This window comes from Neofelis nebulosa, chromosome 3, assembly GCF_028018385.1.
Source record: "Neofelis nebulosa isolate mNeoNeb1 chromosome 3, mNeoNeb1.pri, whole genome shotgun sequence".
NCBI lineage: Eukaryota > Metazoa > Chordata > Mammalia > Carnivora > Felidae > Neofelis > Neofelis nebulosa.
Genome location: NC_080784.1, coordinates 86,556,044 through 86,574,610, shown reverse-complemented (window position 1 = coordinate 86,574,610; position 18,567 = coordinate 86,556,044). Strand labels below are relative to the sequence as shown.

Sequence of the window (18,567 nt, the reverse complement as noted above, 5' to 3'; positions counted from 1 at the left end):
GGAATCTCAGTCTAGCAGGAGAGACAGTCAGGTAAGGAATTAATCTCGGTAAAATGGGATCAGTTTCATATAACAAATGCAGTTATGAAAAGAATAAAGAACAAAGTAATGATACAGTATGTGTTTTCCACAGAAAATGAACTATTAAACTGATAGGGATATTACCTAATTGCTTCAAACTTTATGCATATAGTTCTTAAGAACTAAAAAGGCACACAAATACATAGGAAATAAAATTCATTCTAGAGCAAACCTCAAATGCTACAACAATTGCTTTAACAAAGTCCTCTTACTCAATTTCAGAGAAAACTTGAGATTTTTCTCTTAGTGCTCTCATTGCCCAAAAGGTCACAATCTGGCCTATCTCACTGGTCATTTGTCATTTCCTTCATTTGCAGAAATCCTGACATCCTTCTTCCTGCCCCCTTAACTTTAGATTCTTCTGTAATGAAGTAGAGTGTATGCAGAGAGACAGATTAAAAAACTATACAGGTAGCATTTACCATCGACCTATAGGATGTCCTTGTGGTAACACTCAGGTTCCCTTGAAGTACCCTATCTACCAGATGCCCAACTCCTCGTAAAAACACCCAGGCAACACTATGTCCAGGTACTTCTTCCAGATTTCTTGTATTTCGTAATAGCTGACTTCAAAGGACATTTCTGTTCCATGATCTGTAAAAAGAGCCCTTGCAGACCTCCAAAGCAAAGCTCCTCAAAACAGAGAAACACTTGTTTGTAGGTGTTGGGGACCAGGCAACCAGGTGCCCTTAGATACACTGGTAGGCTTATAGAAGATTTCAGAAAATAGTGACTGGCTTCCTGCTCCAGACCCTCCAACATTCCTGACTGGAGGCCAAAAGAAAAAGGCCCTTTCCATTTGCTGAGCAATGGAAATAGGGGAGCAAATCATTAGGGAAAGGATGGTTCCCTGAGCCCCCTAAGGAGGCACCTCATCAAGGGTTAAGTTCAAGTTAGGCAGTAGATGAATCCCCTTAGCACAGGCCCAGCAGGAATAGTTCTGTGCGTAGGATAAGAAATGAGGTTTTTAATGTCTCAACTTAAATCTTACATTCAATGTAAGGCAAATAAGGTGTATGTAATCTAGTCATTACTTCATCCATTAAGTGATCAATGCACCTGAAAACTATGGATGGGTACGGGTGCCTAGGTGGCTCAGCTGGTTAAGCGTCTGACTTCAGCTCAGGTCATGATCTCACGGTTTGTGAGTTTGAGCCCTGCGTTGGGCTCTGTGCTGACAGCTCAGAACCTGGACCTGCTTCAGATTCTGTGTCTCCCTCTCTCTCTGCCCCTCCCACACTCATGCTCTGGCTCTCAAAAATGAATAAATGTTAAAAATGTTTTTAAAAATATGGATGGGTACATATTCTACCTTTCATTTATCTGCTCATTTTCAAAAGACATTTACTGGATGTCTTTAATGTTCCAGGCTCCAGGAATACAGCAGTTAAGACCAGACCCTTGCCTTTGTGGAGCTTATGTCCTCACAGGGGAGATAAACAGTAATCAATTAATGAATGAAATAATAGAACAATTTCAAATGATGATAAATGCTATGAAGAAAAATAAGGGAGAATAAAGGAGGAGAGAATGAGTGCAGTAAATAAAACCACCCCCCCCACCACAAAACTTTATGTGGCCAAGGAAAACTCTTGATAAAGGGAACGACTGAGCAGGGTCCGTTGATATGAAGGAATGAGCCATGTAAAAATCTGGAGGAAATCCACAAAAAATTGAGCGTGGTGACTGGTAACTCTCCCTGCCCATTTGAGTGATTAAATCCCATGATTCTAGCGCTACCACATTGGACTTTGCTGAAAGCTATTTCCCTCAGGGTACAGGTGACAGACGAGCAACCTGCATTTAAAAAATAATTTTGTTGGGGTGCCCGAATGGTTCAGTTGGTTAGTTGGCTGACTTCAGCTCAGGTCATGATCTCATGGTCTGTGGGTTCAAGCCCTGCGTTGGGCTCTGCGCTGACCACTCAGAGCCTGGAGCCTGCTTCAGATTCTGTCTCTCTCTCTCTGAGCCTCCCCCACTCATGCTCTCTCTCTCAAAAATAAACATTAAAACAAAATTAAAAAAGAATTTGGTTAAATAAGGGGGAACCAGATACAAATCTACCAGATATTCCTGTTTAGAGGTCATTCTCACATATTTCAGAAGCACACAGAGATGTTTCATAAAGAGATTTGCTATATAAATAGATAATAATTATATCAAAAAAGCTGAAGGGTCGGGGTGCCTGGGTGGCTCAGTCGGTTAAGCAGCTGACTTCGGCTCAGGTCATGATCTCACAGTCCGTGAGTTCGATCCCCGCATTGGGCTCTGTGCTGACAGCTCAGAGCCTGGAGCCTGTTTCAGATTCTGTGTCTCCCTCTCTCTGACTCTTCCCCGTTCATGCTTTGTCTCTCTCTGTCTCAAAAATAAATAAACGTTAAAAACAAAAATTAAAAAAAAAAAAGCTGAAGGAAAGAGCATTTGAAAGGCCCCAGGGTGGCAGGAAGTTGGGCATGTCTGAGGACCAGAAAGAGGGGCAAGGAAAGAGTGAGGGGAAATGTGGCTGGAACAGAGGCTTGGACAGCAGGCAGGGGCCACACCAGACCCTGGGGGTGACAGCAAGACCTCTGACCTGGTTCCAAGTATGATACGCAGCCCCTGGGAGATCTGAGCAAGGGAGTGATGTCCTTTGATTTTTAAAAATTCATTCTGTCTGCTGGATGGGGAACAGATTGCAGGGAGCAGGAACGGAAGCAGGAGCGACGGCAGTCCAGGCCGAGAGCAGGATAGTTGGGATTCAGCTGGTGAGAATACGAGGTGGGAAGGCTGGAGTCCGAGTCGCAACATATTTCTTTTGACAATAATCTGAGCTAACACTACATGCTCACAGTGGCTACTCTGTTGTGTAAGTTCACAACAGTTCTGATGGATAACACACGAGGCTCATTCACAGGTGAAGACTCAAAGGCTTTAGGTTAATCACTTGCTTCCTGAGAGTCCAAGCCCTGTCTGCCCTGCGAGACTCTTAGGTCTTGACAGCATCTTTTCCACTGTGCTCAAATCCCACAAACCTCTATCACTCTCACCAATCAGAGGACTTCACATTTCTATCTCCATACCTATGATTCTTTATGTCTCCCTAGGCAAGTGACTGTCAAGGTTCAGACCCAGGCCGGCCGTGTACCAGAATGGTCTTTCCCACCACCACCCTGTGCTGCCTCCCAAACTGGGTAATAACAGTGATGACGTGCCAAATGGGGTACTTCCTACTCGGTAAAAAATACCATGGTATCTCTACCTCTAATCCCAGAAGCCTATAATCAAGATAATGAACATTAAGGGACACCTGGGTGGCTCAGTCAGTTAAGCATCTGACTTCGGCTCAGGTCATGATCTCACGGTTCACGAGTTCAAGTCTCATGTTGGGCTCTGTGCTGACAGCTCAGAGCCTGGAGCCTGTTTCACATTCTGTGTCTCCCTCTTTCTCTGCCCCTCCCCCACTTGCATACTTCTCTCTCTCTCTCCCCCCCTCCCTCCCACTCCCTCTCTCCCCCTCAAAATAAACATTAAAAAAAAAGATAATGAACATTTAGCACATCAATGAAATTTCACCCAACTTAATTGTCTAATCATTTCTGGCTCATTTTTGTACTCTTTTTGACTATTACAGAAGTTTGTGTGCTTTCTTGTACTTGCTGTATTTGCCATCTGTTTGTGTTCTTGCTGGTCTCCAAAATCTGGTAATTATTTGTGAATCACTAACTCATGTCTTGAAATAATACTTACTGTACACACCCTCATAGTTTTAATCACTATAATCCTGAAATTTTAAAAATTCTCATGTGGAATTCAGATATTGTCAAAGGAAAAAAAGTCACTATATCTTTAAATTATTAAGAACTAGGTGGGGCCGCCTGGGTGGCGCAGTTAAACGTCCAACTCTTGATCTCGGCTCAGGTCATGATCTCACAGTCGTGAGATCAAGCCTTGCCTCAAGCTCTGGGGCCAACAGCGTGGAGCCTACATGGGATTCTCTCTCTGCCCCTCCTTCACTCGTGACTTTTTCAAAATAAACAGACTTAAAAAAAAAAAAAAAAACAACTATGGAATATAAGAACTCAAGGAGGACTTTAGATCCACCCAGTGAGGTGGCTGTCAACCCTGGCTGCACATTAGCCTCATCCGGAGAGTCCTCTGCCCACCTGACCAATTACATCAGAATTTCTGCAGGTAGGACCTGAGCATCTAGAATTTTTAAACTCCCCAGGTGATTCTAATGTGCAGCCAGAGTGGAGAATCACTGATCTAAACCAAGTCTCCCTCCAGGAGCCTCCTGCTCCTCACTTTCAACTGAAAGAAAACGAGAGCCGGGGAGGGGAGGCGACTTGCCATTGGTAAAGCCAATGTGAGGTAGAACCACAAATGAAACCTGCGTCTCCAAACACACTTTCCAATTTGCATTTCACATCCGCAAGACATAGATAAATGTAAGGGAACAGAGGGGTTCCACTAATTGCCATCCTGATGACTCTATTACCCAAGCTTCATTTCTTCTGATTCTCTACCTTTGGTGTCTTGCCCCAGCTGCCAAACTAGTCTAGCTTGGAGAAAAGCTATGCTACAAGACTAGTAGCTCCAATGATTGACAGAGGTTCTTTCTCCTTCAACAGAGCCTACTAGTGAGTGAGCACACCTCTAAAGACCACGAAATGGGTTGCCAAAGACCTTGCTTTACAGCCACACAGGAGAAGCCTTTGACTAATTAGTCCCATATTCAGGAACTTGACCTAAGAAAGTAACCATGGACATGCACCCATTTTTAGGTACACAAGGATGTTTACGGTAGCATTGTTTATATAGGGGGAAAGTGGGATCATCATAGAAATATTGTGGAAACAAAGAAATTTCAAAATGTACCCTTAAATTTTAAAAAGCCACAAAACACGTAATATATCCCCAGTTCGGTAAAAGTAAATATGTATCCACATAGTGAAAAAAAAAAAAAAAAAAAGTGGTTGGGTTAAGGGTGGTTTTTGTTATCTTCCCTCTTTTTAAATGTTCCATATTTTCAAGTTTTTCTATAAGGCATATGTCTCTCATTTAAAAGAAGAGAAAAAGATATGTGTTTTCTAAAACAGCAGGACAAGAAACACATGTACAGAATTGTATTTGCAACTTATTTTTGAGACCCTTCTGCTTATGTCTTTTTTCCCTTTACAGCAAGGACATGAACCAGGCACCTACTTCCTGCCACATTCTACATGCAGGATAAACATTTCAGTGGGAGAATCAAATTAGAATCTCCCTGACTTCCCTTATGTAAGTCAAAAGCTAAGAAAAATGTTAGTGTCACAGAATATTTCTTCATGACATGAGAGACCAATGTATTGACACAGTCCATCTTTCCAGTCTCCGGGTTATTTAACAGATCTTAACAATATTTACTAAGCATTTTCCATGCACCAGGGACTCTTCTAGGCTTTGGGAACTCTGTGATGAACAAAAGATGTCTAAAAGCCCTGCTTCCTGTGGGTCTTATATTCCGGGGGAGGAGACAGACAACAAACATGTTAATGAGAAGTAAAATGAAGCAGAGAGAGAGGTAGGGAGTGTGGAGGATGGTGAGTGGGGGAGGGGTGCTGCTACTTTAAATAGAGTAGCTAGGGAGTGCCTTCGTGGTGAGGTCACATTAGAGAAGGGATCTGAGAGAGGCAGCCAGTCTGGTGGGTATCTGGGAGGAAAAACATTTCCAGCAGCTTCCTGGTAAATAAAGGAGAAAACATCTATCCTATTCCACTATTCTTTGGGTCATCTGTAATTACATTCCAGATGTAGGTTTAGTTAGTTCATAGCTACAGAATGGCCACATGAATATCTTCTGTGGAAAGGGGGGACCAAAGGAAAAAATTAAAGCAGAAAAAAAAAGGCATTTGTGCATGGCAGCTCTTGGGAAAATCTCAAATCTTTGCCTTTTCAGTAATGCTTAAGTGGACTATGTAAAAAGCCATTTATGATGGAGAAATACCAGGTCAAACTGGTTAAAAAACATTTCCTGGATCTTACCTAAAATATGTATTCCATGTACTCATTATATATCTTTGCCAAGGGAAAGGACATGCATGAGCCATATATTTAATACAAAATTATTTCTAAAAATCTTTAACCTATATTATGAAATATTCACATATTTAATATCAAAAAAAGCTAACAGTCTAATGCATAAGCCTTAACTTTATGACAAATTATGCTTATTTCTACTGAAAAAGTTTTTCTAAATACCACTTATATATTATGGAATAGACAAAAAATTTTTAAGATACTTACAGAAATCAATTTATCACCAAAACTTTTGAAGTAAAAGAAATTCAACCTTCCTGTCACAGAAAAATAAGGACTAGAAACATAATCATAAAATACTTTGACTCCAATCCGTAAACCACACTTCAGTTGAACTGTCAAGTGAATGATCCTTCAGAGTTTAAAATAAAAACTTACATTATACTTATAGACAAGGTTTCCATTGAACAGAACCACCATAATTGTAGCTTGGTGGAGAACAATCACACAGCACAAGGCGGCCTTTTTTCCTCTGGGTTTTATGTTCCCAACAAAATCCGTAAAAGCGGAGATCATCTGAATAGGATTTGAATTTCATTTTAACTCAAATTTAGCATCTCTCAATTTACATGATCAACTGCGCTGAATTCCAGCATCACTTCAACTCACGCAGCAGTAAGTGAAGATCCTCTTTAGAGTGTATACAAGGCAAAGCATCTCCCCTAGGGATAAACTGAAGACTTTCAGGGGCTATCAAGATATTAAATTCCTCACATATACTAAGTTTTAGGTCCAGAAATGCAATGACAACGGCTAATGTCCTTTTCAAAAGTGGAGGCTGGGTCCTAGACAAATTAACATCCCATCAGAAGCATAATTCCTCCTTTCTATAAAACTAGGAAGCGAAGTTAAAAAGTCCCAGGTTCTTTCTAAATCTTTCCAGATTTTGCAGTCATAAATTCCTTCCTTTTTGAGAAGCCTGGGGACTTTTAAGAACAGAGACATCAGGAGAGAGAAGGATGGAATTCTTACAAAAGGCTGGAAGGGTAGAAGGTAAGATTCCTTCCAAATCGCCCAGATTGGTCTTTCTATGACCCAAACTAGTAAACAAGTCATACGGTCTCTTGAAATGCCCAGGCCATATTAGGTTACACTGCCAAGAATGTTATCTAACTCTGACACTGAATTATGGCTTTTAATAACAGAGTCTGGAATTCCTGGCTCTTGGATGTCTGGCTGCCACTAGAGAGACCAGTGAAGAGGTAGTTTAGTGCCGAATAAATAAGTATATAAATACTAAATGGGGAGGGTGAGATGGTTTGGCCCAGGAGATTAAGACCAAGCATAAATGATATTTTTCTCTTAAGACGCATACAGAAAAGCTAAGTGGAAAACTGAGGCTCAAGGGTTTCTTAAATATCCAAATGATAGAGAATCATGAGTGCTTGGGCTCCAGAAGACCCTTAAGGCATCACCCAGTGGAAGCCTGTGCGTGACTCTCGCACTCAGCAACTCCACAGCACCCTCGTTCAGTTTCAATCTGAACACAAGAGAAAGCTTCACCTCCCAAGGAAGCCTCTCCCCTTTATGAACGGTTCTTCTATCCTTGTGAACACTTCCCTTTACTAGAAAAAGTCGGCTTTCTGTAATTTCTCACTGACCCTGATTTGACTCCATAAAGCTGGGGCCCCAAATACAATGGCCTTGGGCTTGAGGCAGGGGCAAAATAAGTGGCACAGGCCAGGAGCCAGACCATAAGAGATGGGGCCGGGCCAACTAACCAGCACACTGCCCATATCAATGGCCAGCCACTCTCTGCTCCAGCTGCCTGTTGCCATGTGGGACACGGGTCCCTGCGGTCAGTTTTTGTGATGAAGAAAAGGCAGAAATCTGGATTTTAGTAGAAACAGCTTGATTTCTGAATATATAAGGAATTATGGAGTTCAAACAGCTCTTAGATATCAACTAATCCAAACCTCTCATTTTACAGAGAGAGAAAACGGAGGTCCAGAATAGAAAAAGTGACTGACCCAAAGCCAGTTACTCAGAGGGATATCTTTATTTTTTATTTATTTATTTTTTTATTTATTTTTGGGACAGAGAGAGACAGAGCATGAACGGGGGAGGGGCAGAGAGAGAGGGAGACACAGAATCGGAAACAGGCTCCAGGCTCCGAGCCACCAGCCCAGAGCCTGACGCGGGGCTCGAACTCACGGACTGCGAGATCGTGACCTGGCTGAAGTCGGACGCTTAACCGACTGCGCCACCCAGGCGCCCCACTCAGAGGGATATCTGGAGGAGGAGAGCCCTAAGCAGAAGGTCCCGTCTATCCCATCACAAAAATCCAGTGTGTGAGTCAACAGGGCATTCAGCCTATAGACTTGTTAGAGTATTCTGAAGAACTCACTTTAGATCATTTCCTGTATGCATTAAATCATAGTTTTTACAGTATCCTTTCAAATTGAGAGAGAATACAGAGCAGTAGTTCCAAGCACAGACTTGGGAGACAGACTACTCAGGTTTGCAAGCCTGGTTCCACCACCTGCCACCTTCATGGCCAAGTTACCTCTCGTATCTAGGTCCTCAGTTCCTCTAGGTCTCAGTACATCAGGGTAATAATAGTACCCATCTAAGCGTTGTTGTAAGAATTAAATGAGCTAATACACATAAGGTTCCTACGACATGCCTGACACAAAATAGGCACTACATGGCCAATATTATCACTTCTCACTTGATCTTAGCCAAAAGGCCGAGAAGCGATAATATTATCACTTCTCAAAGAGAGAACCACAATATACTAAAGAAAAGAGTCAATGCAAACATACCAATTAAAGGAAAATGTAAAACACATTCTAGAAAATTATGAGTCCCATAAAAAAGTAATTATAGCAGCTAGTTCCTTTAAAGAGGTTAAGGCAAAGGTAGACTTTACCAATTAAAATAACGGCCACAAATGTAGCAAGAACCCATGAATTAAAACTCTTAGGGGTGTCTGAGTGGCTTGGTCAGTTGAGCAGCGGACTTCGGCTGGGGTCATGATCTTGTGGTTTGTGAGTTCAAGACCCACATCAGGCTCGCCGCTGTCAGCACAGAGTCAACTTAGGATCCTCTGTCTCCCTCTCTTTCTGCCCCTCCCCTGCTTGTGCTCTCTCGAAAATAAACATTAAAAACAAATTAAAAAATAAAACTCTTAGCACACACCGACACAAGAAAGTGTCAGTAAACCTCCTGTTTTCTCATCCCACATTGGACAAGTGCTAGAATACATGGGATAGATCTCATCCTGGGCTCCTCCTCACCAAGCTGAGCTTACCCTCTAACCAGCTTAAGCACCTTTTCCATTCCTCCATCTCTAAGTACTATTAGGGACCAAGTCCCTCAAAAGTTCTTCCATTCAGATAGATGTTTAGTTTTCTCATTTCCCTCTGTCTGCACACTAGCAAAGGACAAAGACAGTAAATACATGCTCTTAAGAAAGGAAAAAAAAAAAATGAATCATTCCTACAATGTCACAACCCAGTCACAAACTGTCTCCATACACATAGATCTACCCTGTTGACCATACAGGTCCCTGCTAGGATGAGATTACAATTTAAGCCAAGACAAAGCACAAATGCAACAGGAGAATCCTTAAATGTTCAACAACCAACAGAGGGAGGTAGAACACTCTGTCTCAAATCCCAGAAGCCAGACAGGAACCAGCACAACTGCTCTGGTCTTCAAAGCATGGGAGGGTCAATAAAGAGCTCTTCCCCAGGGCCGCTATGGCCTCAGTGCAGCCTAGAGTTCTTTTGATCCAGTTTATGGATAAGCGTATCAGTGTATACAGTGCTTCTAAGGGTTAATATTTATTGACTTCTATGTGCCAGCTACAGATGTAAGCATGGTCCCATCTGTAAAGGAAATATCCAGTATAGGCAAATATACAGAAAGTAGATTAGTCATTGCCTAAGGCTGGGGGTCTGGAGAGGAAAGAGGAGTAACTGCTAATGCACACAGGGTTTCTTTTTGGAATTAGTGGTGAGGGTTGTACAACTCTCAGCAGAGTAAAAGCCATTAAATTGCATACTTTAAATGTGCGAATTGTAAATGAATTCTTTCTCAATAAAGCAGTCATATTTTTCAAAAAGATTTGCAAAAACCAGTTACACAGTAAAAGTACTAGTGTATTCAAGGAGAATCTGTGTCTTTGTGAATGAGAAACCATAATTGCAGAAGTGGCAGAAACCCAAAATTATTTCAGCAAGAAAAGAAAAAAAAAATCAGAAAGAAGTTTATATGGAAAGGGTAACTGACTATTTAACTGAATTTCAAGACAGTGGGTATGTCGGGATCATGTCACTCCAAATGCATACATATTACATGATAGGTGGTGTAACTAAATTCTGACTTTCTCACCTAAAGTTAGCAGTTCCAAAAATAAAGGATTTAGAGGAGAGGTGAGATTAAAAAAAAAAAAATCATGCAAAGTCTGATGTTAGCTTTTTGGAGACTCTGAATTTAAAAGTTTACAAATGTAAGGATCCTCTGGATCCTTAGGAAGACGGATGCACATCTAAAATGCATACCATTTCCTAAGATGAATTTAGAAATAGGACTCCAACTTAACTAGAAAAAAGTAAAGCCTTCAAGTTCTGGAGCTGAGGGAAAGACAGGGACAGACAGATCAGTGATGGCATCTCAGCGTTTGAAACTCAGGAAACATATTTAAGAGTAAAGTGAAGGGTTTGCCAAGCTGCACAGTCATGTATCTCCTTATAATGAGACTTTAGCAAAAATCAATGCAATCTCTGACTGAAGTGTCTCCTCATGTGGCAATATGTCAAATGATAATATAGAAGTTTCATAGCTATTAGCAAATACAGTGTTAACACATTTTTGGAAACAGCATAATGAAACTAGAGAATTTTGTTTACATTTTCTAGCCTTTAACTTTCAAACTATTACTAAACCCTTTATTCCCACTATGTTTATGCTTATGTCCCCACTAAGCATCATTTGTATGGAAAATCAGCTTTCTTTAAGAACAGGCAAGTCATCAATTGATCCAATGTGTTGGCAGTTCTGGAAAACCTTTTTAGACAGGAACAAATGATGCCTCTTTCTGTTCAAAGAAGCCAAGTTTAACATTTCATGCATATGCATAGAGAAACATTTAAAGAACCCCGAAAATTAGCTAACAATCTTTTTGGAATTTACAGAACAACAACAACAACAACAACAACAACAAAACCCTCCTCACAACCCCTCAAATCAAGGTTTAAATATTAAATGTTTACTTAAAGATACTTTATGTGACCTAAAGTGATCTTCCATAGTCCTCCAAATCCCTGAATATCATAAAGCTTAAGTAGTGCTCCTAGGACTCAATGTTGGGGTACAATCTGTTCCACTACAAAACTGTTGAGCTCAAGAAAACATATCAATTGCTCCCAAATGCTCTATCATAGCTTTTCTAAAAAGTGAACTGCCTCTCCTCTTCATTAATTAAGGGACTGCATTTTCTGGCCTATGTGTTAAAAGCACTGAACTTTCCCCACTCCACCTGTTTGTGTTAAGGTTGACAAGTTCCTTGTTGAAGACAGCTGGTGTTGATTACCAGGGACAGACCAATTCTATACTTCATTAACAGGTAATACAGCTCTCAGAATAAAACCCTGTCCCCAAGAATGTACCGCCCCCCCCCCCCACAATACAGCCAAAGCTTGGTATTCCATTTCAGTAGCATAACTGTTTATTAAAACCTGGCTTTTAAAGAAAATGACATTTTTGATTAGACAACTGTCAGAAAATGCATCTGTCATTTCTATTTCCTCCCCCTCCTTGGGGATGCCACAGCCTCAGCCCAGGAACCCCTCTGGGGAAGGAGGGCCCAACTCAAGGAGGCCAGACTGCTAAAAGTAGCTGATTATGCTGACAAGGCTGGAGAGGACTTTTTTTTTTTCTTTTGGTTCCTACCTCGGAAGCACTGGCATGTCAGGCCTAAGGGTAAATAAATACGAGTTTGGGGGCAGTAATCTATTTCTAGCCCTGGCACCCTGCAATCATTAAGAAAAGCTTATTCTTTCTACCCTGAAATCGCCTCATTCTTGCCGGAAAGAAAACCTTCAGCATATTTAACCTCCCACTCAGGCAAAGGATAATGAAATACTGGAAAAGTAGGCATAACTTTATGGCCACCATGCTCTTCTTGGCAGGTTGAGGATTATTTACCATCGTGTCTCCCTGTCAGCTTCTCCGACTGCCACAGAGCACAGGACTTTTATTATTATTTCTGATGTACGTCAACCCAGCAGGGGGGAAACTCTTAATCTCCCAGAGCTGAAACCTGACTTGAAGGAGCAAGTTAGCGGCGGTGAGCTGCCAGCACCAGTAACCCTACCCACCGCCTGACACAGAAACGCCTGCATCAGTAGTATACCTGATGCACACACGGGTGCAGAGCTGAGTTATCAGATCTGCTGGTTCCAAACAGGTGCGGGGCAGGTCCACAACTGAGGACAATACGTGAGCCCTGCCCCCAAACTTCACCTTCCAGATCCTTCTCGGAAGTTAGCCCACCTCAGCTAACCCACGTCCGACACTTGTCTAATCCGAACACACTCTCCGGTCTTGGTCCTCCTTCCCCCGCGATCCGATTAGTCCTCCCTTCTTTGTAAACCCCCTCGAAGTAACGCAAAGCAAAACTTAATAGGTCCGGGGAACAGAGATGCGTCTTCCGCGCAGACCTCCCAGAAAGGCGCTAGAAGGCGGGCGCTGGATCCTTCTCGGAGCCTCCATCCCCTGGGGCTCCCCTCCCCCCCGCCGGCGTCCGCCGCGCACCCGCCCGGGCCACTTACCTGCATGGGACATGGTGATGGTCTCGTTGGTGTTGGAGCCCACGTTAAAGATGACCACCGCGGACGCGTTCTGCAGGAAGGCGTTCCGGATCTTATCCTTGTACGTGCAGTTGCCCTTGGGGATGAGGGCTATCCAGTTCTTGCCGTGGGCCGGGGCGGCGAACTTGGTGTTGGGGTCGCAGGCGAGGCGGTCGTGGGCCGAGCTAGCCATGACCACCTCCCCGCGCGCGTCCTGCTTGGGCGAGTGCTCCCCGTAGCGCCCGCACTCAGTCTTCTCGGTGTGCAGCTCGGTGCCGCCGCCGCCGCCGCCCGCCACTCCGGGCCCGGGGTCCGGCGCGGGCTCCGCGTAGGTGATGTTCACGAAGGCGGTGTACCATTCCTCCTTCTCAGCCACGGTAAAGTCCAGGCAGAGCAGATGCACGAAACAAAAGGAAAGCAGCCATGTTGAGAGAGCCAGACTGCGGCACGCTTGGATGAGAGACATTGCCATCTTTATCCGCCGGGGCCCCCTCCCCGCCCCCCGCGCCCTCCCCCCGCCCCGTCCCTCCTCCCCGGCCCCGGCCAAAGCCGGGCCGGCGGCCTCTCCTCCTCCTCCTCCTCCTCCTCACTCCCGGGCCCGCGGGCCCGCGGCCGGGACGCACAGCCGCCTCGGGGGCCGGATTCCGAGCGCGGGGATGGCGCCGGCCCCTTCCCCTTTCAGCTGGAGCTTGGCGGTAGCATTTCGCTTCACGGGTGCTGGAGGGGCGCGGGTGGAGGAGGCGCTTGGGCTTGCGGAGGAGTCCAGCTGCCGAGTGTCCAGCTCCTTGGCCCGGCTTCTGCTTCTCTCATAGGGGTGGCAGGGGCCCCAAGAGCGTGCGGGGAGGCGGCTCCGCGCGCTCGGGCCCCGGCGGGGGCGGGCGCGGCTCCTCAAAGCCCGGGGTGCTGCCGAGGGTGTCCCGGCCGCCGCCGCTGAGCGCTCGGGCGAGCGGATCCCGCTGCCGGCTCGGCGGTCGCTTTCTGCCGCGTGCCGGGTCCCTCGAGCTGTGGGCGCTGCTCTCCTCGCTCCGCCGGGCGGCCACACCGGGGACACACTTGCCGGTGGAGGGGAACCTGGGGGCAGTGGGAGAGAGGACAGAGGGGAGAACGCGGTCTGTGTGTGTGTCTGTATATGTTTGTGTGTGTGTATAATGTGTGCGTGCAAGGAGGAGCTTAGTGTGATGTCAAAGATTCTGGGCTCCGCTTGCCACGCTCCCTCGGTCTCTCTTGATGGGCAGCAGCGACCCCTGCCGGGTCTCAAATTCAACGCGATCTTTGATTTGGTCCAGGTGGAGGCAAAGGGGGAAGCGACCCCTTGACGTTTGAGTACAGGAACGACTTCCTGCGCGTTAAGTATAGCCAAAGAAGGCGCCTCTCGTAAACAGCCTTAGCGTTTGCAGAAAGAGCCTAAGTGAGCTCCCTAATTATCCATCCTAGGTCTAAAGGGTAGGGCAAGTTGGTAGCGAGGACTTAACAACATCACACCGGGGCTATCCTAGGGCCGTGACTACCAAATAGAAGTGTGTATCAGCATCACGTGGGGCCTGTTGAAACGGAGACTGATGGGCCCTGCCACGGAATTTTCGATTCACTAAATCTGGGTTAGGGCTCCAGAATACACCTTTCTGACAAGTTGCCGGGGGAGGCCAATGCTGCTGGTCTAGGGACCACTCTATTGGAGTAAAGGCAAGTGTTTCTTTCCTCCCACCTGGAAGCAAACAGGTGACACGTTTTCTTATAGAACGGGTGTTTTCTGTATAAGAAACTGGGTGAGCTATTTCTCCACTGTGGTTATTTGGGTTGTCGTGACTGGTAGCAGAGGACTAACAAAGTCAGCAGGCAAGGAAAGTTTCTTTAGGTTATTATTATTTATGGTGTGTTCTCCAGGTATATGTAGAGATCACAACTAGTCGGGGGAGACCACAGCCCCTTTAGAAGAATGTTCTCAAAATTGACACAGCACAGCCCCTTATCATTTCAGTGTTCGGATGGTTGTTCTACTTTAACAGTTTCCTTGACTTGAGGTACCTGCCGTAGAAAACTACATAATGTATGTTATGGTTCTCAGTCACTCGCATTAAACGTCCCACCTGGAGTTCTTTCAGAGAACTCAGGACTCAGTGATAAAAACCAACGTCCACCTTTTCCGTAAGACCTTAGCATGTTTACAGCTTTCTGTTAATAACAGTCCCCCAGCACAACTTCTCTTTTCCCAGAAGCAGTACAAACAGCTGGTGGCTGTTTGGGAGAGCAAGGAGCCCCAGCTATACCAAATTAGAAGCAGGCACAAGGAGATCTACTTAGACGAATTTGTCTCTATGGTATTTGATGTGCTGGTTTTGTGTGTTTTCCTGACTTGCTCGTTTTAGAAAATAGGATTCTAGGCAATTGGGACAGTGCTTTTTATAGTACCTAATGCCAAGGAGGCAGGCATGGAGATTGCCTGGCTGTTGGTCCCTGAACCACCAGAGATCTGAGGGAACAGTCCATTGGCTGAAAACTCCCAGCTAGTTTCTGTACAGATGCCTTAGCAAACCAAGGTGGTTCCCCAAACCTTTTTATCTCTTAGCAGTTTTTCTCCAGCCACAACACTTGGAGAATCTGTATCGTTAAGAATGCATGACTACGGCTTATCCTTTCTTTCTCTTAGAAAAGTTAGAACCTGAAGAGATGACAGGGTCAAGGAGGCAGCATCCTGGCTGGGAAATTGATTAATTACAGGAGCAGTGGGCAAATAAGTAAAATATTGAATATAATGGGAGACAGGTTTCTTAGTGTTGGAAAAAATTTTACAAATCTGGAAAGAAAGGAAACTCTGAAGAACCCTGAGGCATTGGATTAGATTAAAAGTAGGTGTGAAATCACACACATATACACCATAGCTCTCTTCATTCAGAAGCTAGAAGCAGTGGTTACATCAAGTGGCCAACAGATCTTGGTTTCCTCCAGTAAAAGGAACCAGGGCTTGAGCTGGGAAAGTCCAGAGTAAGTCTGGAACTCTTACAGGGCAGTGCTCAAAGCATGATGGGAACATGCCAAGAGGACATATGAGCCAGCTGGATGGAGCTCCCACTGGCCAAATCTGGGACAATTTGAGTGTCAAAATAAAGAATGATAGTAACTGATTATAACCTGCTGGATAAAACAGGAATCTATGAATCTGTGTTAATATAAATTAATCAATAAATATTGATAGAATAAATAAATATACGGGGAGAAGAGACAGCTCTTCCTTATGGCTGACTTCGAGCTATTAAGATTGATGAAAATTGAAAGTCACCATTCAGTAGTGTTGATTAATTTAGTCTGGAGTTTGTTTTTTTAATGTTTATTTATTTTTGAGAGACAGAGACAAAGTGCGAGTAAGGGAGGGGCAGAGAAAGAGGGAGACACAGAATCTGAAGCAGGCTCCAGGCTCTGAGCTGTCAGCACAGAGCCAGACGCAGAGTTCCAACTCACAAACCATGAGATCATGACCTGAGCCAAAACCGGGTGCTTAACTGACTGAGCCACCCGAGTCTAGAGTCTTCAATGGATGCTCAGAGTGGTGGGTGGATGTTTACGTACAGCAGGATGTTAGCCTAGTCCTGAAGTATCTTCTGAAAAAATATGGATTGATTACAAGGGGGAAATCATGAATTTTTTGAAGAGAACCCTGGAAAACACCAGATTGACCAGGTGAACAAAATGAGCATCACCAGTCGCGGAATGAGTTATACCACGTGGCTCCCTGTGTGCTGTGCTGAAAAGAGCACAGCATCATTTCTGTCACATGTCTTGCCAACAGCATATGGCCTGTATCTGAACATGGGCAAACACTGGGTGGACCCAGGCTGAGAGGCATCCCATAAGGGGAAATGTCTGCATTCTTTAAAACTCTTGAGCTTATGAGAGACAGAAAGAAGAACTAATCGATCCAAATTGAAAGAGACTCAAGAGACATGACAACTAAATGCAACAAATGATCCTGGATTGGCTCCTGGACCATAAAGGAAAAAGAAACAGTTGGGCAAAAATTGAATGAGACCTGTGGGCTGGATGGCAGTGTCTTATCAATGCTGATTACCCGATTTGGATGAGTATATTATAGCTTGGAGAAGAAGGTCCTTGTAGGAGCACATGTACTGTGAAGTATTTAGTAGTGATGAGGCATTCTGTCTGCAACTTGCTCTTATAAGGTTCAAAAAAAACAAACAAAAAAAACCACCAAAAAGTAATGATAATCTGTCTATAAGATCTTGGTTTCCACAGCCGCTATTGTAGAGAAGCTAGAACCCAGTTAATGATAAAATAAAAAGTCGAAAGTCCACTTTTTTAGGGGGAGTAATCAGTTTCCAGCTTTGTGCTAAGGTTTCTCCTCCTGCACAGCCCTTCCTTCCTTCCAGAAGCATTACTTGACACACTGAGCTGGGAGTACACTAGGGAATAAAGCAAGTAAGTTTTTTGCTTTTGTTTATTCTGGGATGGAAGAAACAAATTCTTTCAATTTTAGGTTATGGCAGGTAGTAACAAATGCTATAGAAAAAATGGCAGCAGTGAGAAATGGTGACCTGTTTTATATAAGGTGCTATTTTACATCAGGATCAGCTGCTGTGATGCCATGACCTTTGAACAGAATCCTCAAAGTAAGGAATCCATGTATCTATTTGGGAGACTGGTTGTACCAGGAAGAAGAAAGCACGAACACAAGGGCCTTGAGGCCAGATTGTATTTGCTGTGCTTGAAGAAGAGCAAGGAGACCACCGAGGTTGGAGATGAGTAAGAGAAAGAGAAAAGGAGATGAGGCCAGAGAGATGGGCGCCCCTCATACGGGGCCTTGTAGTCCAGGGTAAGAACACTTTGGATTTTATTCTGAATGGGAGGAAAAATCTTTGGCGAGTTTTGAGCATGGAAATGGCATAGTCTGACATGTTTTAAAAGGTTCATTCTGGCTGTGTTGGTGCAAGTATGGCGCACTATAAATAGTAATTCAGGAAGCAGGGGATAGTGACTTGTGCCACGAAGGTGGCAATGAACAAGGTGAGAAGTGATCCTCAATATATTGTGAAGATGGAACAAACAGTATTCACTGGTGCATTTGAAATGTGGTATGAAAAAAAGATAATTTCAGAAGGTCTCTAGAGTTTGGAGCCAAATAAACTGGCAGAATGGAGTTGTCTTTTTCTAAGATGAGAAAAGTTGTCAGAGGAGCTGGTTGAGGTCAGAATCAAGAGTGTTGAATAGGTTAGGTTCAAGGTGCCTAGAGATACCCAAATGGCAATTTCATATAATTTGCTTCAGCATAGAATCCCAGGAGGAAGATTGCTGGATCAAAGCACAGGAACAGTTTTTAAGTTATTGACGCACGCAGGATGGCTAAATTCCGATTCCAAAGATTGGCCTCTCTTCATATACTGTGTCCCAGAGTAAACTGAGCTCCCTAAAATAGTTTTTGAAATATCACCAGAAGGCAGTTTAGCGGTGAGTCCCAGCCTAAAGGGGGACTCTTTCCTCCAGCCAAGCAGCCCAGGCCAAATAGAATTTATAAGTTTCTCCAGGGTGGAGGTAGGTCTGACTTAAATGCATGAAACATGTATGTGTCTGAGTCAGAAACAAAGAGTAGCCCCAGCAGAGAATGGCAGTGCCCCATTTCTCC

At 44.2% G+C, this 18,567-nt stretch overlaps 1 protein-coding gene and 1 long non-coding RNA gene across 4 annotated transcripts in view; one reads left to right on the top strand and one right to left on the bottom strand.

The window, feature by feature from the left end:
* The window catches only part of RNF150 (ring finger protein 150), a 291,172-nt gene extending 277,765 nt beyond the window's left edge, over positions 1 to 13,407 (bottom strand). For all 3 annotated transcript variants that reach the window (XM_058721310.1, XM_058721308.1, XM_058721309.1), the window contains exon 1: positions 12,918 to 13,407. In XM_058721310.1, the coding sequence (XP_058577293.1) occupies positions 12,918 to 13,407 (490 nt within the window). The remainder of the gene's footprint in view (positions 1 to 12,917) is intronic.
* A 120-nt stretch (positions 13,408 to 13,527) lies between these two features.
* The window catches only part of LOC131507043 (uncharacterized), a 50,387-nt gene continuing 45,347 nt past the window's right edge, over positions 13,528 to 18,567 (top strand). The window contains exon 1 of the long non-coding RNA XR_009259284.1: positions 13,528 to 13,630. This is a non-coding gene — a long non-coding RNA (uncharacterized LOC131507043). The remainder of the gene's footprint in view (positions 13,631 to 18,567) is intronic.